The sequence below is a fragment of the Mandrillus leucophaeus genome, unplaced genomic scaffold (assembly GCF_000951045.1).
Source record: "Mandrillus leucophaeus isolate KB7577 unplaced genomic scaffold, Mleu.le_1.0 Scaffold276, whole genome shotgun sequence".
Taxonomy (NCBI): Eukaryota; Metazoa; Chordata; class Mammalia; order Primates; family Cercopithecidae; genus Mandrillus; species Mandrillus leucophaeus.
The window spans coordinates 2,975,131-3,000,196 of NW_012102876.1; the positions used below are offsets into that span (position 1 = coordinate 2,975,131).

Sequence of the window (25,066 nt, forward strand, 5' to 3'; positions counted from 1 at the left end):
TTATTTATTTTTGAGACGGAGTATCGCTCTGTCGCCCAGGCTGGAGTGCAGTGGCCGGATCTCAGCTCACTGCAAGCTCCGCCTTCCGGGTTTACGCCATTCTCCTGCCTCAGCCTCCCAAGTAGCTGGGACTACAGGCACAGGCCACCTCGCCCGGCTAGTTTTTTGTATTTTTAGTAGAGACAGGGTTTCACCATGTTAGTCAGGATGGTCTCGATCTCCTGACCCCATGATCCGCCCGTCTCGGCCTCCCAAAGTGCTGGGATTACAGGCTTGAGCCACTGCGCCCAGTCTACCTCCTGACTTTCTATATCTCCCATTGTAGAGTTATCAGAGTTCTCCTCCCACTATCAATGACAACAAAACGGAACAAAATATATGAGGCAACTGTTGTCAGTCAGTGGACATTAGAAGTCACAGGATTGTGAGGCTTAACAGAAGAGAAACTTAACAAAATGATTTGGGAAGAGACTGCAGTTCTCTAAAGTTTTGCTGAGTGGAAGAAATAGAAATAGAGTTTGGGGCTACTGAGGTGGCCAGAATTTGTGGGACAGGGTACTGGAGAAGAGAATACTGTACAGAACAGGAACTTTAAAAATATGCATAGAGAACCCATTGGGTCTTTGAATACTAAGCTGCACATATGCAGGGTAAGACTACACAAGGCCTAACAGAGAAGAGTTCCTGGGGAGCTGAGAAATGATTCCAGAGGTCACACAGTGCTTGGAGATGTTCACATTCCAACCATTCAAAGTGAAGCAATCCCATTGAAAACTCAGAGAATTTAATTGAGATGTTAAAAAGAGCACATGTTAGAATTAAGGATCATTGCCTGAAGTAAGGGCAACTCTAGACCCACCCTAAAAAGACGTAAAACCAAGCCTCAATAGGATCAAAATGATCTGCTAGTAGCTTAAGTGCGTGCTAAAATAAAACTCCATGCTCTTCAAAGGAAAATATAGTCTAAGCTCTCCAATTCAGCTGGTCCAGTGTATAATAAAAAAATTACTAGATATGAAAAAAGCTAGAAAATGTGATTCATAATCAGGAAAAAAATGGTCAATATAAATAGTCCCAGAGATGACATGGATGTAGGAGTTAGTAGACAAAGACTTTCAAACAACTATTATAAATGTGTTTAAGAATTTGAAGGAAAGGTGGACAGAATGATTACAGAGATGAGGAGTTTCAGCTCAAAAATTAAAACTATAAAAACCAAATGACAATTGTAGAACTGAAAAATACAAGATTGGAAATGAGCAATTTACTGGATGGGTTGAAGAGAAGATTGGACATTGCAGAAGAAAGGTGTGATAAACTTGAAGACAAATCAAAAGAAACTACAAAAAATTGACGCACAGATGAAAGGAAGATTGATAAATAAAGAAACAAATAGAATCGTGTTGACCTGTGAGACAATTTCAGGTGACATAAGGTATATGTAATTGGAATCCCTGAAGAGTATGAGAAGGATTGAAAAACGCGTTTGAAAATATAAAGGTCAAAAATGTTTCAAATTTGACAAAAAGTAAATGTTACCATCTAAGAAGAAGCTTTTCCTGACTTATTTATTTACCCCTTTCCTCCTGTTCTAGCTCACACCCATCTCTGCCAAAGGAGAAGAGTTTAAAGCTACTTTTGGGCTGATGAAAGGAAATAGGTTACAAGGGATCCAGGGAACTAAACACAGTATGAAGCCCTATTTCTATCCAGATCCAGCCATCCAATAAATAGGACAGGATGTTGGGATAATTTGGAAAACACTTTCAGCTCTGTAGGTTTTGTCGTTGTTGTTGTTGTTTTTTCCCCTCCCTAAAAAAAAAATCACCATCTCGGCAGAGCAAAGGCACAGATGATGACTCTGGTCAGAGGGCCTGGGATGCTAGTGCCATCCAAGCCTGCCCTCTGCTGGTCAGATGGAGCCATCTCATAATCTATGAAAACAATTTGGGAGAAAATAAAATCATTTGAATCTTTGCTCTTCCAGGCCAGGCAGAATCATTCACTGGTTGTTCATTTTTTCCCTTTACTCAGTGTTGAAAGAGAGAGTCACAGAACGTGTATCTGCACCAGCCCTGCTGCTTATTAGCCAAGTAATCTTGTGCAAATCAGTTAAACTCTGCGAGCACCATTTACTTATTAATTCAGTATTCAATATTTATTTAGGACGTACTGTGTTTTAAACCCTGTGTTGGGCTCTGAAAGATATATATCTCTTTCCCTCTTCCCATTTCCCCAGTCAAGCCCTTTCTCGTTGGTGCCCTGGGGACAATGCCATTTTTAGTACTTACCATGGCAGATTTCAGTGATTGTTTGCCTCTCTCAGTAGGCTCTGAGCAACTCGAAGGCGGGGCCCATGTCTTTCTCATTCAAAGCTATATCCTCTCCTCCTAAAACAGTGTCTAACCCTTGATGGGTGCCCAGTTGATGTTTGATGAAGGAATGTAGATGTGGATGAAATGTGAACCAGGAAATGGCTTCTATGAACTTCATGTATTATGGCTGCTGCTTTCTGGATACATCGTGGTATTTAGTGTCCCTCATGTTATTATCTGCCATTTATCCAATACTGACTACATTCCAAATGATGCTCTGTCAAATCTGACATGTTTGTCTACCTACCTTTCTTCTCACAACAGTTATTTGCATAGCTGACATTATGTCTGTTTTTCACTCCAAATGAATTTCAAAGTCATTAAAAACTTACCTAAAATTGGTGGGGAGCAGTGGCACTTTGGGAGGCCAAGGCAGGCAGATCGCTTGACTCCAGGAGTTCTAGAGCAGCCCGGGCAACATGGCAAAACTCCATCTCTACAAAAAATACAAAAGGTTAGCTGACATGGTGGTGCAAGTCTATAGTCCCAGCTACTCAGAAGGCTGAGGTGGGAGGATCACCTGAGCCTGGGAGGTCGAGGCTGCAGTGAGCCACGATCGCACCACTGCACTTCAGCCTGGGTGACAGGGTGACACACTGTCTCAAAAACAAACAGAAATTTATCGAGAAACTGAGTTGGGAAGTGACAGAGAAAGATTTCGACCCAAGTGTTCTGATTCCAAAGTGCTTTGCTTCCCTCTATGCAAGCTGCCTCTCTAGGGCTAGTTAGATCCGGAGAACTAACTTCCTTGCCACTCCTCCCAGAGTAAGATGTGACAGGCTGCAAAGAATCCCATGGCATGCAATGACCTAAATTAGATGGTGCTCAAGGGCATTTTTTGGACTACCCAGGGCCAAAGGGGGACCGGGAAGGAGTCTTCGCAATGTCTGGGGTCCCTATAATAAGATAGTGAGCACCCAGTGCCTTGTGGGGCAAGAGCTCTCTTGTTCCTCCTAACATTGGTCAAGCCCCCTTACATAAATGAATGTGTCATTCCTTTGCTCTTTCAACAACATTTATAACCTCTTTCTCCGCCCTTAACCACTGAGTGTGGATCAGTGCAGCCTCCATCATCCATACTTGCTATTGTTCAGCCAGCATACCACATGGAACCCACAAGGAGATCAAGAACGATTTTCTCTTTCTCACTCAAGGAACCCACCAAAGTCTCATGTTGACTAGAGAATGGTTAGTGCTTCTTTTACTCTACTGAGTTCACAGGGTATGCTCAGCCTTTGTCCTTCATGCTCATGAATTCCCTGAGGATCTCTTGGGAGCCTCTCCTGTCCTCTCCCACAGCTCCTTGTGGTCTCAAATGCCTTTGCTCAGTCTTTCACTCCCTCCTCCCCTAGGCTTCACTTTTTTTCCTCCTTGGCCTTTGGCTTGAATTATCATTCATTATGTGTTGTGGAGCTGTGGTGTGGTCCCTGAGGTGAAGAGGGGCCGAGGCGAGTAGCCTCCGACCATATTCCTTTGAGTTGTGTTGCAATGGCCTTCACTTCTTTTCCATACCTCCACTCACATTACAAAATCCTCTGTTGTTGTTTTTTTTTTTTTTTTTGAGGCAGGGTCTCACTCTGTCACCAGCTGGAGTGCAGTGGCGCAACCTCAGCTCACTGCAGCCTTAGCCTCCAGGGCTCAAACGACCCCCCTTCTTCAGCTTCCCAAGTAGCAGGGACTACAAGCACTTGCCAGCACACCCGATTTATTTTATTTTTTGTAGACACAGGGTCTCACTATGTTGCCCAGGCTGATCTCAAACTCCTGGGCTCAAGCAATCCTCCAGCCTTGGCCTCTCAAAGTGCTGGGATTACAAAAGGGGAGGGAGTGCACGAATAGGGTGTGGGTCACAGAGATCACACGCTTCACAAGGTAATAGAATATCACAAAGCAAGTGGAGGCAGGGCAAGATCACAGGACCACAGAATGGGGCGAAATTAAAATTGCTAATGAAGTTTCGGGCACACATTGTCATTGATAACATCTTATCAGGAGACAGGGTTTGAGAGCAGACAACCTGTCTGACCAAAATGTATTAGGTGGGAATTTCCTGTCCTAATAAGCCTGGGAGCGCTACAGGAGACCGGAGCTTATTTCATCCCTTCTTACGGGCGTTCATAGGCCTACCCTCAGGGGCGCATTCTCTTTCTCAGGGGTGTCCCAATATCGCAGGATGTGTACACACCTGCTGTGATATTTTTCCTTTGCCTGTTTGAATATTAAGAACAATATCACAGGGGGGTGTCCACCCTCTGCGATATTGGGAGTAATATCATCCTCTGTTTCGCCGGATATTAGAAACATTATCACAAAAAGGTGTACACCCCCTGTGATATTGGGAGTAATATCATACTCTCCTTCCCTGGATATTAGAAACAATATCATAGGGGGTTAACACCCCCTGCGATATTGGGGGTAACATGTTCGGTTTTACAGAACATTAGGAAAAATATCACAGCAGGTGTGTACACACCTTGTGATATTGGTAGTAATATCATCCTCTACCCCCCGGAATATTATCAGCAATATCACAGGGGTGGTGTGCACCCCCTGCGATAATGGAAGTAATATCATTCTTTCTATCCCTGGATATCACAGGAGGGGTGCACATCCCGGGTGATATTTGGAATAATGTCATCCTCTTTTTCCCTGGATATTAGGAACAATATCACAGGGGGTGGACACTTTCTGTGATATTGGAAGGAATATTATCCTCCCCCACTGTGGATATTAGGAACAATATCACACATGGTGTACACCCACTGTGATATTAGGAAGAATATTACAGGGTGTACACCCACTGTGACTTTAGGAGAAATATCTCCCTAAAATGTTACAAATAATATCACAGGGTATACAGTAATATCTCCCTAGGATATTACAAATAATATCACACGGTGTACACCCACTCTGATATTAGGAGTAACACCTCCCAAGGATATTACGAATAATATCACAGGCTCTACACCCACTATGACACTAGGAGGAGTACCTCCCTAGGATATTATGAATGACATCACAGAATGTACACCCATTATGTACACCCACTGTGATATTAGGAGCAATATCTAATTAGGATATAACAAATAACTGCACAAGATGTACACAGATGATGTACACCCACTGTGATATTAGGAGAAATATCTCCCTAGGGTATTATGAATAACATTACAGAGCATACACACATGGTATGCATCCACTGTGACATTAGGCATAAGAACTTTCTAAGATATTATGAATAACATCACAGAATATACACACATGGTGTACTTCCACTGTGATATGAGGAGTAATAGCTCCCTAGGATGTTACGAATAACATCAAAGGATGTACATACATGCTGTACACCCACCGTGACATTAGGAGTAATTTCTTCCTAGAATATTATGAATAACATCACAGGGTGTCCACACACAATGTACACCCACTGTAATATTAGGAGTAATATCTCCCTAGGATATTACAAATAATATCACAGAGTGTATACCCACTGTAATATTAGAAATAATATCTCCCTAGGATATTATGAGTGATATCACAGGGTGTACACCCACTGTGATACTGGGAGCAATATCTCTTTAGGATACTATGAATAATTTCACAGAGCATACACCCACTGTGATATTAGGAGAAATATCTCTCTGGGATATTACAAATTATATCACAGAGTATACATATGTGTTGTACAGCCACTTTGATATTAGGAGTAATATCTTCCAAGGACATTACGAATAATATCACAGAGTGTACACCCACTGTAATATTAGGCGTCATATCCCTGTAGGTTACTATGAATAATGTCACAGGGTGTACACCCACTGTATTATTAGGAGTAATATCTCTGTAGGTTATTACAATTAATATCACAGGGTGTACGCTCACTATGATATTAGGAGTAATATTTCCCTAGGATATTAAAAATAATATCATAGGGTGTACAACCTCCACCTCCCAGGTTCTAAGGGATTCTCCTGCTTCAGCCTTTTGAGTAGCTGGGGTTACAGGTGCCCCCCCACCACGCCTGGCTAATTTTGTACTTTTACTAGAGACGGGGTTTCGCCATGTTGGCCTGACCTCATGTGATCCACCAGCCTCAGCCTCCCAAAGTGCTGAGATTACAGGTGTGAGCCATCATGCTCGGCCAAGAGTTATATATTCAATTAATTTGGAAGCACAGCTCCCATACTTGAGTGTGCATTTACTTTTATGGAGAAATTATGTCAGAAAACTTAAGGATGATAATAAATATGAAAAGTAACTGGCACATAGAAAGGTCTTCTGACTAAGAACTATAAGGTTTGATTTTGTTTTTAGATAGTGTGGTCCTAGCTCTTGTATAATGCTTATAAATATTCTACATCAAAGGAATTTGTAGCACAGTGTCACAATAAAATAAAATGTATTTCACTGCTTCTTAATTCCTTTCAATTAGACTGACATCTTTTTCTTAAAGAGAGAAGAACATTTTTTATTGCATTTTATTTTTTTCTGAAAAGAGTAGGCCGTATTTTACTGAGATCATGGATTTGTTACATGTTACGTTTTGGTCTTCTAACATTCTTTGGTGGATTTTCTCTAAAGTAGGTATGTAGAGAAAGAGTTGAAAAGCAAAAGAGTAAATCATGTAATAATTCTGAGATTTTTGGGTTTGTCACAACTGAGAAATATTGCTGACGGTGTATGGTCCTCAAGTGTGAAAATGGTCCTTGTGAATTGCTTGTATCCAAAATATACACACAGCATTAAGGGCTGGTTTTTATCTTTTATTTTTCCAATCGTCTTTTCTTCCTCAAGGTGTCCAAGTCACACAGAGCCACAGAATCTCACAGGTGTCTCCGAATTCCTCCTCCTGGTACTCTCAGAGGATCCAAAACTGCAGCCCGTCCTCGCTGGGCTATCGCTGTCCATGTACCTGGTCACGGTGCTGGGGAACCTGCTCATCATCCTGGCTGTCAGCTCTGACTCCCACCTCCACACCCCCATGTACTTCTTCCTCTCCAACCTGTCCTTGGCTGACATCAGTTTCACCTCGGCCACGGTTCCCAAGGTGATTGTGGACATGCAGTCGCATAGCAGAGTCATCTCGTATGCGGGCTGCCTGACACAGGTGTCTTTCTTTGTCCTTTTTGCATGTATAGAAGATATGCTCCTGACTGTGATGGCCTATGACTGATTTGTGGCCATCTGTCACCCCCTGCACTACCCCGTCATCATGAATCCTCACCTCTGTGTCTCCCTAGTTTTGGTGTCTTTTTTCCTGGGCATATTCATATATTTAGATAGCACTATGCTTGGTTTTCTTCCCACTTCAGGGATCCTTTTTTCTTACTCTAAAATTGCCTCTTCCATTCTAAGAATTCCATCGTCAGATGGGAAGTATAAAGCCTTCTCCACCTGTGGCTCTCACCTGGCAGTTGTTTGCTTATTTTATAGAACAATATTGGAGTGTACCTGACTTCAGCTGTGTCACCATCCCCCAGGAATTGTGTGGTGGCATCAGTGATGTATGCTATGCTCACCCCCATGCTGAACCCCTTCATCTACAGCCTGAGAAACAGGGACATTCAAAGTGCCCTATGGTGCCTGCACAGCAGAACAGTCTAAACTCATGATCTATTCCATCCTTTCTCTTGTGTGGTTTAGAAAGGGCAACCACATTACATCTCTACATCTGCAAATCCTAACCCCTTGGTCACATTAGTTTTGTTGCTTGATGGCTTTTATTCCTTTTCACATTTCCTATGTGAATATTGCTTTCTTCATTATGCCTTTAACTGGAAAGGGTGAGTATTCTGGGATCCTTTGTTCAGCATAAACATCATGACTGAATCCTCTATACCTGGGAGGCCTCCTTTAGTTTCTGAGCAATAACCCTGTCGTCCAGGTGAAATCACAACCACCTTTATATACAGGAAGTCCTCACTTCATTTTGTAATCCCCTGAAAACTGACTTTATGGAAACAATGTATAGCAGGTCCTCCAACACCAGTGTTTTGTCCAAAGTTGTTTAGTTATAATGTTGATGAAGAATAAGTGGTTTCGCTCTACAAAATTTTGCTTAAAGGTGCAGTTTCCAAGAGACTTTCAAAGATGCTAAGTGAGGACATACTGTACATCAAATTCATATCCTTTTCCACAGTTCATGTGGAATTTGTTTATAAACTGCTTCTAGGGAATCTATTTAGGCAGGTTATGTGTAGAGATCCATATCACCAGTCCTCAATCTTGGCTTTGACTGAAGTCACCTAGGGAGCTTCCAAATGATGAGGACTGGATCTCATTACCTGAGATTCTGATTTACTTGCACCTGTGTGGGCATGCAGACTTTTTTTTTTTTTTTTTTAACACCAGAGATGGTTCCAATGATGAAGCTCCTAGAGGGATCAAGCTCCGATGAGTAAGAACAGAAGTTAATTGTAATATAATTTCTTCAAATATTATCTTCAAATGCATTGTCCTTTAATACCATACAGATTTTTATTATGCTGTTCTTTCTTACCACTTGGCATTTTCACTTTACATTTGTTGAAGTTATAGATTTATACACACATTGATTGCTGTTTTATTTCACACTTGTATATACATAAAATGGGAAATAGAAAAGAATACAATGGTCACAGTATCCCTAAAGTTTCCCATTCTGAGACATTTTTTAAATATTTGTTTTTTAAAAAAAAATTGTTTCAATTAAGACACGGTGGTATACACACACAATGAAGTATTATTCAACCTAAAAATGAATAAAATCCTCTCTACTGCAGCAAAAACGGATGAGATTGCAAGTCAGTATATTAAGTGAAATAAGCCAGGTGCAGAATGACAAACATTACATGTTCTCGCTTATATGTAGGAACAAAAAAGAAAATCTTGGCCAGGTGTTGTGGCTCATGCCTGTAATCCCAGCACTTTGGGAGGCCAAATCAGATGGATCACTTCAGGCCAGGAGTTCGAGACCAGCTTGGCAAACATGGTGAAACCCCAACTCTCCTAAAAATACAAAAATTAGCCAGGTGTGGTCGTGCATGCCTGTAGTCCCAGCTACTTGGGAGGCTGAGGCAGCAGAATCACTTGAAACTAGGAGGCGGAGATTGCAGTGAGCCAAGATCATGCCTCTATACTCCAACCTGGGCAACAGAATGTGACTCCATCACACACATACACACAAAAGGAATCTGATGAAAGTGGAGAGTACAAAGGTGGTTAACAGAGGCTGGGAAGAAAAGGGGTGGGATGGGGAATGAAGAGAAGTTGATAATTGGGTACAAAAATACAGAAATATGGAACTTATGAGTTCTACTGTTTGATAGTACAGTGTGGAAATTTTAGTTCATAGGAATCTATTGCATATTTCCAGATGGCTTGGAAAGAAGCATCCTAACTTTCTCATTATGCTGATTTTTAAGCTATTACCTTTCTACTCCAATCAAACTCTTCTATACGCTTCTTTTTGAGGCTAGATTGGGACTCTTGAAATCATGCTATCTATCTATCTATCTATCTATCTATCTATCTATCTATCTATCTATCTATATTTTTAATTGAGACAGAGTTTTGCTCTTGTTGCCTAGGCTGGAGTGCAATGGTACGATCTCGGCTCACCACAACTTCTGCCTCCTGGGTTTAAGCGATTCTCTTGCCTCAGCCTCTCAAGTAGCTGGGATAAGTGGCATTCACTACCACTCCCAGCTAATTTTGTATTTTTAATAGAGATGGGGATTTGCCCTGTTGGTCAGGCTGATCTTGAACTCCCAACCTCAGATGACGCCCCCCTTGGCCTCTCGAAGAGCTGGGATTACAGGCTTCAGCAACCACGCCCAGCCCATGCTGTATTTTTATCTGTTATTGTTTGTTTGTTTTTGAGCCCAGAAATAACTTCCCACATATATGTTCAAATAATTTTTAACATATGTGCCAAGAAAGTCCATTGGTGGAAAAGCAGCCTTTTTAACAAATGGTGTTAGAGAAACTTGATTTTCACATGCAGAAGAATGAAGGAGGACCCTATGTCACACCAGATGCAAAAATTAACACCAACCAGATCAAAGACCTAAGCCCAAGAGCTAAAACTATAACATGCCTAAAAGAAAACACTGGCAAAACCTTTATGACATCAGAGTGGACGATGCTTTCTGGGATATGAAACCAAAAGCATAGGCAACAAAAGAAAAGTAGATTCCTTGGATTACATCTAAATGACAAACACTTTTGTGCATCAAAAAACACTGTGAACTGAGTGAAAAGATAACCCATGGATTAGGAAAAATATTTGCAAATCATATATCTGAAAAGAGGCTGATATCCATAATATATAAAGAACAGCTAGATCTAAACAACAAGAAACCTAAGGCATCCCATTAACAATGGTCAGAAGACTTGAGTAGACATGTCCCTAAAAAAGATACAGCAATGGCCATTAAGCATATAAAATGATGTTCAAAATCACGAATCTTAGGGAAGTGCAAATCACACCAAAAATGTGATACCACACATTAGGATGGATATGATAAACAAACAAGCATTGGTGAAACTAGAGGGAATGCTCGAACATGATTGGAGGGAATATAGAATTGTGCAGGAACAGGGAAAATAGTATGGAGTGTATTTGAAAAATGAAAAACAGAATTATCAGATGATCAGAGTTGCATTTGTGGGTACCTACGAAAAACAATTAGAAGCCAGGAGTGGAAGAGATATTTGCACACCAATATTCATAGCAGCATTCTTCACAACAGCCAAAATGTAGAAGCAACCCAAGCGTCCATGGACAGATGAATGAAAAGCGCAATGCAGTTCATTCATACAATGGAAGACTATTCAGCCTTAAAAAGGCAGGCACCTCTGGCCAGCGCGGTGGCTCACGCCTGTTATCCCAGCATCTTGGGAGGCCAAGGTGGGCTGCTCACCTGAAGTCACGAGTTCAAGACCATCCTGCACAACATGGTGAAAACCTGTCTCTACTAAAAATGCAAAACATTAGCCAGGCGTGGTGGCGTGCGCCTGTAGTCACAGATATTCAGGAGACTGAGACACAAGAATCACTTGAACCTGGGAGGCGGAGGTTGCAGTGAGCCCAGATTGTGTTACTGCATTCCAGCGTGTGCAACAAAGTGAGACTCCATTTAAAAAAAAAAAAAAGAAAGAAAGAAAGAAAAAAGGCTGGCACTTCTGACACAGGCTGCAACATGAATGAACCTTGAAGACATTATTGTCAGTGAAATAAATAAATCCCAAAAGGATAAACACGAGCAGGCTCAGTTTCCCACACCTGTAATTTCAGCACATTGGGAGGCTGAGGTGGGAGAGTCACTTGAGGTCAGGAGTTCAAGACCAGACTGGCCAACATGGCAAAAACTCGCCTCTACTAAGAATACAAAAATTAGTTGGGCATGGTGGTGCACATCTGTAATCCCAGCTACTCGGGAGACTGAGACTTGAGAATCACTTGAACCCAGGAGGTGGAGGTTGCAGTGAGCCAAAATCATGCCACTGCACTTCAGCCTGGGTGACAGAGAAAGACTCTGTTTAAAACAAACAAACAAACAGAGAAGATAAACACAGTATGATTCCACTTATATCAAGTCTCTAGGGTAAACTCATAGAGTTGCAAAATAGAATGGTGGCCCCCAGGGGTGGGCAAGAGAGAGGAATGGAGGGTTTGTTTAATGGGTACAGTTTCTATTGAAAGATAAAAATGTTCTGGAGGTGATGGTGGTGATGGTTGCTAAACAATGTGAATGTACTTAATGTCATTAAACTGTAAACTTAAAAATAGTGGAGATTGTGAATGTTTATACTGACCATTCTATATGAAATCATATATATTTATAATTTTTAATGTGTATACATGGTATATTTTACCATAATAAGAGATGAAAATTAAAGCAGTTGAATCTTTACAAATAAAAGAAAGAAGTGAATAATACACACCAGCTTTCTCCTGATTAGAGGAAGAGCCCCAACGCTTCTACGGACAGTTACTTTTCCCTTCTTCTTGCCTTATTATGAGGAAATCCTTAGAGGCTGGGGAATTTGGGCGACTTTGGCTAATGAGAAGCTCTGTGCCTTGGGTCCCGCAGGCCATAGAATAGTAAATACTCAGTCTGTGCCTCCAGTCCTGCAGTGTGAGGTTCTAGTCCAGTGGGCTCCACACCCATCATCTGCATCAGGAAGCTCATCTTACCCTGTCGTCTTGCCAGTCTTGAGGATGGAGTCTGAGCCTCCACTGTGTACCATGCAGGGAGGACAGCAGATCTGCTCTTTGTGGTCATGGCCCAGCAGATGGCAAGTGCAGCTCAGTGAGTGCTGAGGGATGGTCGGGAGCCTCGTTTTGTTTCCTCATCCTCAGTGCAAACAGGAGAGTGTGGTGGGCAGATGCGGGGAGACCGATGTGCAAAGTGTCAGCTCAGCGGACTGTGGAGTTTCTGTTCTTGGTTGTGGTAGGGGTCTCAGAAATCTTATTCAAAATTTTGCTTTCCTCCCACACTGGTTGTCCTTTTCATAGACATCTCACCCATGAGAGCAGGGAATGAGTCCCTCTAAACGATTCCCTAAGCACAACAGAAAGATTATGAAGGTGATGATGAGGATAAAAAGGAAGATGGCAGATACCATGGCATCAAGAACTCTTACTGAGGGCTTCATAAATGCCAGCTTCTTAGCTGTGTGGTCTATGCAACTTGCTTTGTTTCATCGGCATAGTCTTCTCCCAGTTACTAGTACACATTTCATTATCATTTTACAGACTAGAAAAGGAGCAACGCATTTTCATATAACTTGTACCAGATCATGAAGTCAAAAAGGGTGAAGTCCCATTTGAACCAGGCAGTCTAAGTCCAGACACATGGCATTTGGCCAGTCGTCTCCCTGCATCCAATCTGCCCTCTCAAATCCTTGTCACTGGGGCAGATGCCCCTGCTCACTGTGTCCTTCCCTTTGGGGGTTCCTGGTAGACCACAGCTAGAGCTGTGAGTGCCACATTCACTGTGTCAAGTATAGAAAAGGCAGCTGAGATCACATGAAAGATGCCAGAAAGAATTGGCACAGGATCATTCGAGGGGCACCTCTCTCTTGCCCTTGCCCCTACTCCTTGCTTTCCTTGCATATATCAACTTCTTCAAAGGAGTCATAAATTCATTTGGTTTCCATTCCTATTGAGGAAGCTGGAAACTGTTTCAAAATGCAACTCAGATATGGCTATGGTTAAGACCTCTGACCTCTGCCCAAAACTTTTTGAGTGTTGGAAGGCCATGAAGTTCAGTGCCTGGCACTTAGAGACTGGCCATTAATTTTGAATACCACCCTTTCTACTTATCTGTATGGCAAGGGGCGAGATGCCCGTCCTCTTGTAACGCCTAAGGTTCTTGCCTAGCGATGCCAAAGAACTGGTGTGGCAGCTGACCATGGCGAGTGAGAGAGACACGGACCGAGAGAGAGAAACAGTTGTAGACTTTATCGAGCTGAGAGAAAGTACAAAACTTCCACAGTGTGGAAGGGGTCTCCAGTGGGTAGCCAGAGTTAAATTATACAATTTCCTTATAAACTCTTTAAGGCAGGAAATAGGTGTGGTAGGAAGATGTTACCAGAGCGAGAAACAAAGGCAGTAAATTATTTTGTGACATGTCTTAGATTTTGAGGAAAACTGGAATTGCAACTTAGGTTTTACCTACTTTATGACCTTGCAGTGGCATGGCAAAGGAGACAGGATCTTATAGGACCCTACAAGGTACGGTTACAAGGAATTAGAATTGGGAGCATAGATAAGGTCCGCTGGTCACAGAAAAATGAGTAGTTAACATTCCTTTTAGTTTTCGGGGAGGGGGACGGGACAGAGGACACAGGGAAACTTTCAGCAAAATTTTTACTGTTTATAGCTTTCTTGGGGAAGAAAACACATGCACAAATCCTGGTGTTAGGAATATTTTAAGCTTATATCTTCAATATTAATCATCTAGGACCAAAGGAAGTCCTGATGCAGGGAAATGAGTGAGTTTCACAGCTTTCTGAGCCTCTACTCAACCAAGGAAGCCCAGCTGGCACCTCCTCTCACTCTGAGACTCATCACTGTCATCTGAGTTCATTTCTTGTTGATCCAACGGAAGTGAGCAACAAACCTATCGTGGATGCCCACTGCATGATGTCTATGTGATAGATGCATAAAGTAAAGACAAAGTGAATTTTAGATACATTCATAATATTTTAACCTTAATCTCCATACAATTCAACGGAAATATCCCCTGACCTGAAGTTCTGGTTTCCCTGCATTCCAGACAGGACATTTTATTTTGTCCTCATCTCAGTAAGTACTGAGTATTGTGAGAGGAACAAGTGAGTTCCTTTTGTTTCTGATTCCCCAGAGTCTATATTTTGCTTGGCACACAGGAGAGAGCAAAAGTAAAACTCTATGTTAATTATTGAATAGAACCTTCCTTGGTTCACAAAAATTGGCTGTGATCAGTGTGACTTCGACATACTTGAATCTTTTTTTTTCTGAGACAGAGTTTTGCTCTTGTTGCCCAGGCTGGAGTGCAATGGTGTGATCTCAGCTCATGGCAACTTCCACCTCCCAAGTTCAAGTGATTCTTTTGCTCAGCCTACTGAGTAAGTGGGGTAACAGGCATGCACCACCATGGCCAGCTAATTTTGTATTTTTAGTAGAGATGGGGTTTCTCCATGTTGGTCAGGCTGGTCTTGAACTCCAGACCTCAGGTGATCTGCGCGCCTCGGCCTCTCAAAGTGCTGGGATCACAGATGTGAGCCACCATGCCCAGCCCAGCAGACTCAATTCTTTGCTGCCTGTTCTTTCATCCCTTCCAGCAACGTGCCATAGAACTAGAGATGATAAAACAACACTTGTTTGTTTCTATGTCATGACGTGGGCCCTATGATTCTATTGATTAGTATTCACAGCATCCAATTATTCAAAAACCAAGGAAGAACTTTTCATAGATTTAATAGGAAAAAAATAGAGGCAGAAAGAAACGGGGGCAGGTAAACCTTATTGCTTGGACTGACACACATTTTACACTTTCACATTACTCCAGACAAAAAAAGTAAACCAAAAGTGTTCTTAGAACTTCATTATTGTTTAATCATTGACAGCTGTATTGAACACTATGGACATCGGTGTGGTAAGTGATGGCCTATGGTTATGTCCATTTTTTTATTATACTTTAAGTTCTAGGGTACATGTCCACAACCTGCAGGTTTATTACATATGTATACATGGGCCATGTTGGTTTGCTGCACCCATTAACTCAACATTTACATTAGATATTTCTCCTAATGCTATCCCTCTCCCAGCCCCCCACCCCCTGACAGGCCCTAGTGTGTGATGTTCCCCACATTGTGTTCATGTGTTGTCATTGTTCAACTCCCACCTATGAGTGAGAACTTGCAGTATTTGGTTTTCTGTCCTTGTGATAGTTTGCTTATAATGATGGCTACAGGCTTTATCCGTGTCCCTGCAAAGGACATGAACTCATCCTTTTTTATGGCTGCATAGTATTCAATGGTGTATATGTCTCATATTTTCTTAATCCAGTCTATCCTTGATGGACATTTGGGTTGGTTCCAAGTCTTTGCTGTTGTGAATAGTGCCTCAGTAAACGTTCATGTGCATGTTTCTTTATGTAAAATGATTTTTAATCCTTTGGGTATATACCCAGTAATGGGATTGCTGGGTCAAATGTATTTCTAGTTCTAGATCCTTGAGGAATTGCCACACTGTCTTCCACAATGGTTGAACTAATTTACACTCCCACTAACAGTGTGAAAGTGTTCTTATTTCTCCACATCCTCTCTAGCATCTGTTGTTTCCTAACTTTTTAATGATCACCATTCTAACTGGTGTAAGATGATATCTCATTGTGGTTTTGATTTGCATTTCTCTGATGACAAGTGATGATGAGATTTTTTTCATTTGTCTGTTGGCTGCATAAATGTCTTCTTTTGAGAAATGTCTGTTTAAATTCTTTGCCCACTTTTTGATGGTTGGTTTGTTTCTTTCTTGTAAATTTGTTTTAAGTTCTTTGTAGATTCTGGATATTAGCCCTTTGTCAGATGGATAGATTGCAAAAATTTTCTCCCATTCTGTAGGTTGCCTGTTCACTCTGATGGTAGTTTCCTTTGCTGTGCAGAAGCTCTTTAGTTTAATTAGATCTCATTTGTCTATTTTGGCTTTTGTTGCCATTGCTTTTGGTGTTTTACTCACAAAGTCTTTGCCCATGCCTATGTCTTGAATGGTATTGCCTAGGTTGTCTTCTAGGGTTTTTATGATGTTAGGTCTTACATTTAAGTCTTAATCCATCTCGAGTCAATTTCTGTATACAGTGTAAGGAAGGGATCGAGTTTCAGTTTTCCACATATGGCTAGCCAGTTTTCCCAGCACCATTTATTAAATAGGGAATCCTTTCCACATTGCTTGGTTTTGTCAGGTTTGTCAAAGATCAGATGGTTGTAGATGAGTGGTGTTATTTCTGAGGCCTCTGTTCTGTTCCATTGGTCTATATCTCTGTTTTGGTACCAGTACCATGCTGTTTTGGTTACTATAGACTTTTAGTAGCATGCTGCCTCCAGCTTTGTTCTTTGCTTAGGATTGTCTTGGCTATGTGGTCTCTTTTTTGGTTCCATATGAAATTTAAAGTAGTTTTTTTCCAATTCTGTGAAGAAAGTCAGTGGTAGCTTGGTGGGGATGGCATTGAATCTGTAAATTACTTTGGGCAATATGGTCATTTTCACAATATTGAATCTTCCTATCCATGAGCATGGAATGTTCTTCCATTTGTTTGTGTCCTCTTTTATTTCACTGAGCAGTGGTTTGCAGTTCTCCTTGAAGAGGTCCTTCACGTCTCTTGTAATTTGGATTCCTAGGTATTTTATTCTCTTTCTTGCAATTGTGAATGGGAGTTCACTTACGATTTGGCTCTTTGTTTGTCTATTATTGGTATATAGGAATACTTGTGATTTTTGCACATTAATTTTGTATCCTGAGACTTTGCCGAAGTTGCTTGTCAGCTTAGGGAGATTTTGGGCTGAGACAATGGGGTTTTCTAAATATACAATCATGTCATCTGCAAACAGAGAGAATTTGACTTCCTCTTTTCCTAATTGAGTACCCTTTATTTCTTTCTCTTGCCTGATTGCAAAATTGTGCCAGTTTTCAAAGGGAATGCTTCCAGTTTTTGCCCATTCAGTATGATATTGGCTGTGGGTTTGTCATAAACAGCTCTTATTATTTTGAGATACATTCCATTAATACCTAGTTTATATAGAGTTTTTAGCATGAAGGTCTGTTGAATTTTGTCGAAGGCCTTTTCTGTATCTATTGAGATAATCATGTAGTTTTTATTGTTGGTTCTGTTTATGTGATGGATTACGTTTATTGATTTGTGTATGTTGAACCAGATTTGCATCCCAGGGATGAAGCTGACTTGATTGTGGTGGATAAGCTTTTTGATGTGCTGCTGGATTCGGTTTGCCAGTATTTTACTGAGGATTTTCTCATTGATGTCCATTAGGAATATTGGTCTAAAATTCTCTTTTTTTTTGTTGTGTCTCTGCCAGGTTTTGGTATCAGGATGATCCTGGCCTTATAAAATGAGTTAGGGAGGATTCTCTCTTTTTCTATTGATTGTAATAGTTTCAGAAGGAATGGTACCAGCTCCTCTTTATACCTCTGGTAGAATTTGGCTGTGAATCTGTCTGGTCCTGGACTTTTTTTGGTTGGTAGGCTAGTAATTATTGCCTCAATTTCACAACCTCTTATTCATCTATTCAGAGATTCAACTTCTTCCTGGTTTACTCTTGGGAGGGTGTATGTGTCCAGGAATTTATCCATTTCTTCTGGATTTTCTAGTTTATTAGCATAGAGGTGTTTATAGTATTCTCTGATGGTAGTTTCTATTTCTGTGGGATAGGTGGTGATATCACCTTTATCATTTTTTATTGTGTCTATTTGATTCTTTATTCTTTTCCTCTTCATTAGTCTTGCTAGCAATCTATGTTGTTGATCTTTCCAAAAAACCAGCTCCTGAATTCACTGATTTTTTTTTTGAAGGGTTTTTTGTTTCTCTTATCTTCTTCAGTTCTGCTTTGATCTTATTTTTTGCCTTTTGCTAGCTTTTAAGTTTGTTTGCTCTGGCTTCTCTAGTTCTTGTTGTTGTTGTCTTTTTTTTTTTTTTTTTTTTTTTTGAGATGGAGTTTCCCTTTTGTTGCCCAGGCTGGAGGCTGAAGTACAATGGCACCATCTTGGCTCACCACAACCTCCACCTTCATGGGTCCAAGCAACTCAGCCTCCTGAGTAGCTGGGATTGCAGGCATGTGCCACCACACCAGGCTAATTTTGTATTTTTAGTAGAGACAGAGTATCTCCATGTTGGTCAGTCTGGTCTCGAACTCCTGACCTCAGGTGATTCGCCTGCCTCAGCCTCCCAAAATGCTGGGATTACAGGCATGTGCCACCTAGTTCTTTTCATTGTGATGTTAGAGTGTCGATTTTAGATCTTTCCTTTTTTCTCTTGTGGGCATTTAGTGCTATAAATTTCCCTCTACACACTGCTTTAAATGTATCCCAGAGATTCTGGTATGTTGTGTCTTTGTTCTCATTGGTTTTAAAGAACATCTTTATTTCTGCCTTCATTTCACTATTTACCCAGTAGTCATTCAGGAGCAGGTTGCTCAGTTTCCATGTAGCTGTGCAGTTTTGAGTGAGTGTCTTAATCCTGAGTTCTACTTTGATTGCACTGTGGTCTGAGAGACAGTTTGTTATGATTTCTGTTCTTTTACATTTGCTGAGGAGTATTTTACTTCCAACTATGTGGTCAATTTTAGAATAAGTGTGATGTGGTGCTGAGAAGAATGTATATTCTGTTGATTTGGGGTGGAGAGTTCTGTAGATGTCTATTAGGTTTGCTTGTTTCAGAGCTGAGTTCAAGTCCTGGATATCTTTGTTAACCTTCTGTCTCATTGATCTAACATTGTCAGTGGGGTGTTAAAGTCTCCCATTATTATTGTGTGGGAGTCTAAGTCTCTTTGTAGGTCTCTAAGGACTTGCTTTATGAATCTGGGTGCCCCTGTAGTGGGTGCACATATATTTAGGATAGTTAGCTCTTCTTGGTGAATTGATCCCTTTACCACTATGTAGTGGCCTTCTTTGTCTCTTTTGATCTTTGTTGGTTTAAAGTCTGTTTTAACAGAGGCTAGGATTGCAACCTCTGCTTTTTTTTTTGCTTTCCATTTGTTTGGTAGATTTTCCTCTAACCCTTTATTTTGAGCCTATGTGCATCTTTGCACATGAGATGGGTCTCCTGAATATAGCACACTGATGGGTCTTGTCTCTTTATCCAGTTTGCCAGTCTGTACCTTTTAATTTGGGCATTTAGCCCATTTACATTTAAGGTTAATATTGGTATGTTTGAATTTGTTCCTGTTATTATGATGTTAGCTGGTTATTTTGTCCATTAATTAATGCAGTTTCTTCATAGTGTCGATGATCTTTACAGTTTGGCATGTTTTTGCAGTGCCTGGTACAGGTTGTTCCTTTCCATGTTTAGTGCTTCCTTCAGGAGCTCTTGTAAGGCAGGCCTGGTGGTGACAAAAATCTCTTAGTGTTTGCTTGTCGGTAAAGGATTTTATTTCTCCTTCACTTGTGAAGCTTAGTTTGGCTGGATATGAAATTCTGGATTGAAAATTCTTTTAAGAATGTTGAATATTGGCCCCCACTCTCTTCTGGCTTGTGGGTTTCTGCCAAGAGATATGCTGTTAGTCTGATGGACTTTCCTTTGTGGATAACCCAACCTTTCTCTCTGGCTGCCCTTAACATATTTTCCTTCATTTCAACCTTGGTGAATCTGATGATTATGTGTCTTGTGGTTGCTCTTCTTGAGGAGTATTCTTGCGGTGTTCTCTGTATTTCCTGAATTTGAATGTTGGCCTGTCTTGCTAGGTTAGGGTAGTTCTCCTGAATAATGTCCCGAAGAGTGTTTTCTAACTTGGTTCCATTCTCCCTGTCACTTTCAGGTACACCAATCAAATGTAGGTTTGGTCTTTTCACATAGTCCCATATTTCTTGGAGGCTTTGTTAGTTTTTTTACCTCTCTTTTTTTCTCCAGTCTTCTCACTTTATTTCGTTAATTTGACCTTCAGTCACTGATATGCATGCATCATGAAGTTCTCATGCTGTGGTTTTCAGCTTCATCAGGTCATTTAAGGTCTCTTCTACACTGTTTATTCTAGTTGGCCATTTGTCTAACCTTTTTTCAAGGTTTTTAGCTTCCTTGTGATGGATTAGAACATGCTCCTTTAGCTCAGAGAAGTTTGTTATTACTGACCTTCTGAAGCCTACTTCTGTCAACTTGTTAAGCTCATTCTCCATCCAGTTTTGTTCCCTTGCTGGCGAGGAGCTGCCATCCTTTGGAGGAGAAGAGGCACTCTGATTTTTAAAAATTTTTTGCTTTTCTGCTCTGGTTTCTCCCCATCTTTGGGGTTTTATCTACCTTTGGTCTTTGATATTGATGACCTACAGATGGGGTTTTCATGTGGATGTCCTTTATGTTGATGTTGATATTGATGCTATTCCTTTCTCTTTGTTAGTTTACCATCTAACAGTCAGGCCCCTCAGCTGCAGGTCTGTTGGAGTTTCCTGGAGATCCATTCCAGAACCTGTTTGCCTGGGTATGACCAGTGGAGGCTGCAGAACAGCAAATATTGCTGCCTGATCTTTCCTCTGGAAGCTTCATCTGAGAGGGGCATCCACCTGTTTGAGGTGTCTGTGGGCCCCTTCTGGGAGGTGTCTCCCTGTCAGGCTACATGGGGGCCAGGGACCCACTTGAGGAGGCAGTATGTCCATTCTTGGAGCTTGAACGCCATGCTGAGAGAACCACTGCTCTCTTGAGAGCTTCAGACAGGGACGTTTAAGTCTGCAGAATCTGTCTGCTGCCTTTTGTTCTGCTATGCTCTGCCCCTAGAGGTGAAATCTAGTGAGGCAGTAGACCTTGCTGACCTGTGGTGGGCTCCAGCCAGTTTGAGCTTCCTGGCAGCTTTGTTTACACTGTGAGCTACTCAAGCCTCAGCAATGGCAGATCCCCCTCCCACTGTCAAGCTGCAGCCCCACAAGTTGAGCTCAGACTGCTGTGCTAGCAGTGAGCAAGGCTTTGTGGGTGTGGCACCCACCGAGCCAGGCATGGGAGGGTATCTCCTGGTCTGCCATTTGCTGTGACCATGGGAAAAGTGCAGTATTTGGTCAACAGTGTACCCTTTCTTCAGTTACAGTCTGTCACGGCTTCCCTTGGCTAGGAAAGGGAAATCCACTGACCCCTTGTGCTTCCCGGGCGAGGTGATACCCTGCCCTACTTCGGCTCGCCCTCTGTGCACTGCACCCGCTGTCCAAACAGTCCCAATGAGAAGAACCAGGTACCTCAGTTGGAAATGCAGAAATCACCCATCTTCTGCGTCAATCTTGCTGGGAGCTGCAGACCAGAACTGTTCCTATTCAGCTATCTTAGAAGCGATCTCCAGTTATGTCCATTTAACTAAAACTTTCTCTCTGTTTTTGAGATGGAGCCTTGCTGTGTCACCCAGGTGGAAGTGCAGTGGTGTGATCTTGGCTCACTATAGCCTCTGCCTCCCAGGTTCAAGCCATTCTCCTGTCTCAGCCTCCTGAGTACCTGGGACGACAGGTGCATGCTGCCATGCTCGGCTAATATTTATATTTTTAATAGAGGCATGGTTTCACCATGTTGCTCAGGATAATCTTGATCTCTTGACCTTGTAATCCACCCATCTCAGCCTCCCAAAGTGCTGGGATTACAAGCATTAACCACAATGTCCAGCCAAACTTTCTTATGAAAACTCCAAGTCCGCCTAAGCTAAGGACAGGAGTTATATCTTACATGAATTTTAAAACAAGGCCCACCTACTTGAGTATGCAATTACACTCTTGAAGGAGAAAAGTCAGAGAACATAATGATGAAATCACTAGAACTTAACTGGCATCTGGAAATATTTTCTGATTATGAATTGTCAACTATAATTTTATTTCCAGATGACTTTGTCTCAGTTGTTACACAGTGTTTATAAATGTTCTAAATCAAGGGAACTTGTGGCAATCTTAGAATAAAATAATACGTTTGAGTTCTTAATTTCTTTTAATTAGAAGAAGCTTTTTCTTAAAGTGAAGAGAATGTTATTATTACATATTTTTCTTCAGAAAAGACAGGCTGTATTTTCTAGCAATTATGAATTTGTTATATATGATGATCTGGTTCTTGGAACATTCTTGAATCTAGTATCTCTAAGGCAGGTGTGTACAGCAAGAAGTGAATAACACAAAAATCAATAGAATAATTATTAAAAAATTGAGTTTGTTAGAACTGCACAATATTGCTGAATGTGGATTGCTCTGAAATCTGAAAACATTACTTGTGAATTGCTTATATCCAAAATGCAGACACAGTGCTGGGTGTTGGTTTATTTGTTTTCTATTTTTCAATCCTCTTTTCTAGTCAAAATACGTAGAAACTCTGAGGGTGCCCAGGGCAAGCACCAGCCTATGCCACCACCCTCGCAGAGCCCTGGGTATGCTTGACCATTGAGGGCCAGGAGGTTAACTGTCTCCTGGACATTGGCACGGCCTTCTCAGTCTTACTCTCCTGTCCCAGACAACTGTCCTCCAGATCTGTCACTATCCGAGGGGTCCTAGGACAGCCAGTCACTAGATACTTCTCCCAGACACTAAGTTGTGTCTGGGGAGCTTTACTCTTTTCACATGCTTTTCTAATTATGCCTGAAAGCCCCACTCCCTTGTTAGGGAGAGACATTCTAGCAAAAGCAGGGGCCCTTATACGGAACATAGGAGAAGGAACACCCATTTGTTGTCCCCTGCTTGAGGAAGGAATTAATCCTGAAGTCTGGGCAACAGAAGGACAATATGGACAAGCAAAAAATGCCCATCCTGTTCAAGTTAAACTAAAGGATTCCACCTCCTTTTCCTACCAAAGGCAGTACCCCCTTAGAAACGAGGCCCAAAAAGTACTCCAAAAGATTGCTAAGGATGTAAAAGCCCAAGGCCTAGTAAAACCATGCAATAGCCCCTGCAATACTCCAATTTTAGGAGTACAGAAACCCAGTGGACAGTGGAGGTTAGTGCAAGATCTCAGGATTATCAATGAGGCTGTTGTCCCTCTATACCCAGCTGTACCTAACCCTTATACTCTGCTTTCCCAAATACCAGAGGAAGCAGAGTGGTTTATAGTCCTGGACCTTAAGGATGCCTTTTTCTGCATCCCTGTACATCCTGACTCTCAATTCTTGTTTGCCTTTGAAGATCCTTCAAACCTAACGTCTCAACTCACCTGGACTGTTTTACCCCAAGGGTTCAGGGATAGCCCCCATCTATTTGGCCAGGCATTAGCCCAAGACTTGAGCCAATTCTCATACCTGGACACTCTTGTCCTTCAGTACATGGATGATTTACTTTTAGCTGCCTATTCAGAAACCTTGTGCTATCAAGCCACCCAAGTGCTCTTAAATTTCCTCACCACCTGTGGCTACAAGATTTCCAAACCAAAAGCTCAGCTCTGCTCACAGCAGGTTAAATACTTAGGGCTAAAATTATCCAAAGGCACCAGGGCCCCCAGTAAGGAATGTATCCAGCCTATACTGGCTTATCCTCATCCCAAAACCCTAAAGCAACTAAGAGGATTCCCTGGCATAACAGGTTTCTGTCAAATATGGATTCCCAGGTACGGCAAAACAGCCAGACCATTGTATACAGTAATTAAGGAAACTCAAAAAACCAATACCCATTTAGTAAGATGGACACCTGAAGCAGAAGCGGCTTTCCAGGCCCTAAAGAGGGCCCTAACCCAAGCCCTAGTGTTAAGCTTGCCAACAGGGCAAGGCTTTTCTTTATATGTCACAGAAAAAACAGGAATAGCTCTAGGAGTCCTTACACAGGTCCAAGAGATGAGCTTGCAACCCATGGCATACCTGAGTAAGGAAATTGATGTAGTGGCAAAGGGTTGGCCCATTGTTTATGAGTAGTGGCGGCAGTAGCAGTCTTAGTATCTGAAGCAGTTAAAATAATACCAGGAAGAGATCTTACTGTGTGCACATCTTATGATGTGAATGGCATACTCACTGCTAAAGGAGACTTGTAGCTGTCAGACAACCGTTTACTTAAATATCATCTTGCATGTTGTGACACCTTCACCAATAACATAGTCATGTATTTCCCTCCTGCCATATTTGGTTTTCTTCCCATCTCGGGGATCCTTTTCTCTTACTATAAAATTGTTTCCTCCATGCTGAGGGTTTCATCATCAGGTGGGAATTCCCTTCGTCTCCATATTGCTGCGTGGGCATGGAGGACTAGGTAAGGCTTAGGGATTCTTAGTCAGCCTAGGAAATCCAGCTAGTCCTGTCTCTCAGTTCCTCTTCACAACAGAAAAACCCAAGTGCTGTTGGGGAGATTGGCTGACGACTGCTCTAACTGCTTCCTGCTGAATTGGGGCATAGTAGGGGTTGTGCAGTTGAGATTTCCTTGGGAGGGGTGGCTTTGATGTCATTAACATTGGAGCATGGGCTAGCAGGCCGGTCCAGGGGTCCACAGTAGATCTTAGTCATGGACTGCATCTGGGACTCCATTTGAAGAACCATTTGTAGTTTTACAGCTTTGATTCTGGAAGAGACAAACT

The 25,066-nt window shown here is 41.8% G+C and overlaps 1 protein-coding gene across 1 annotated transcript in view; it reads left to right on the top strand.

Moving 5' to 3' along the window:
• The window catches only part of LOC105543159 (olfactory receptor 7E24-like), a 64,383-nt gene that overhangs the window by 38,749 nt on the left and 568 nt on the right, over positions 1 to 25,066 (top strand). The window contains 2 exon segments of the mRNA XM_011984953.1: positions 7,170 to 7,822; positions 14,642 to 14,699. Of these exon segments, the coding sequence (XP_011840343.1) occupies positions 7,170 to 7,822; positions 14,642 to 14,699 (711 nt within the window).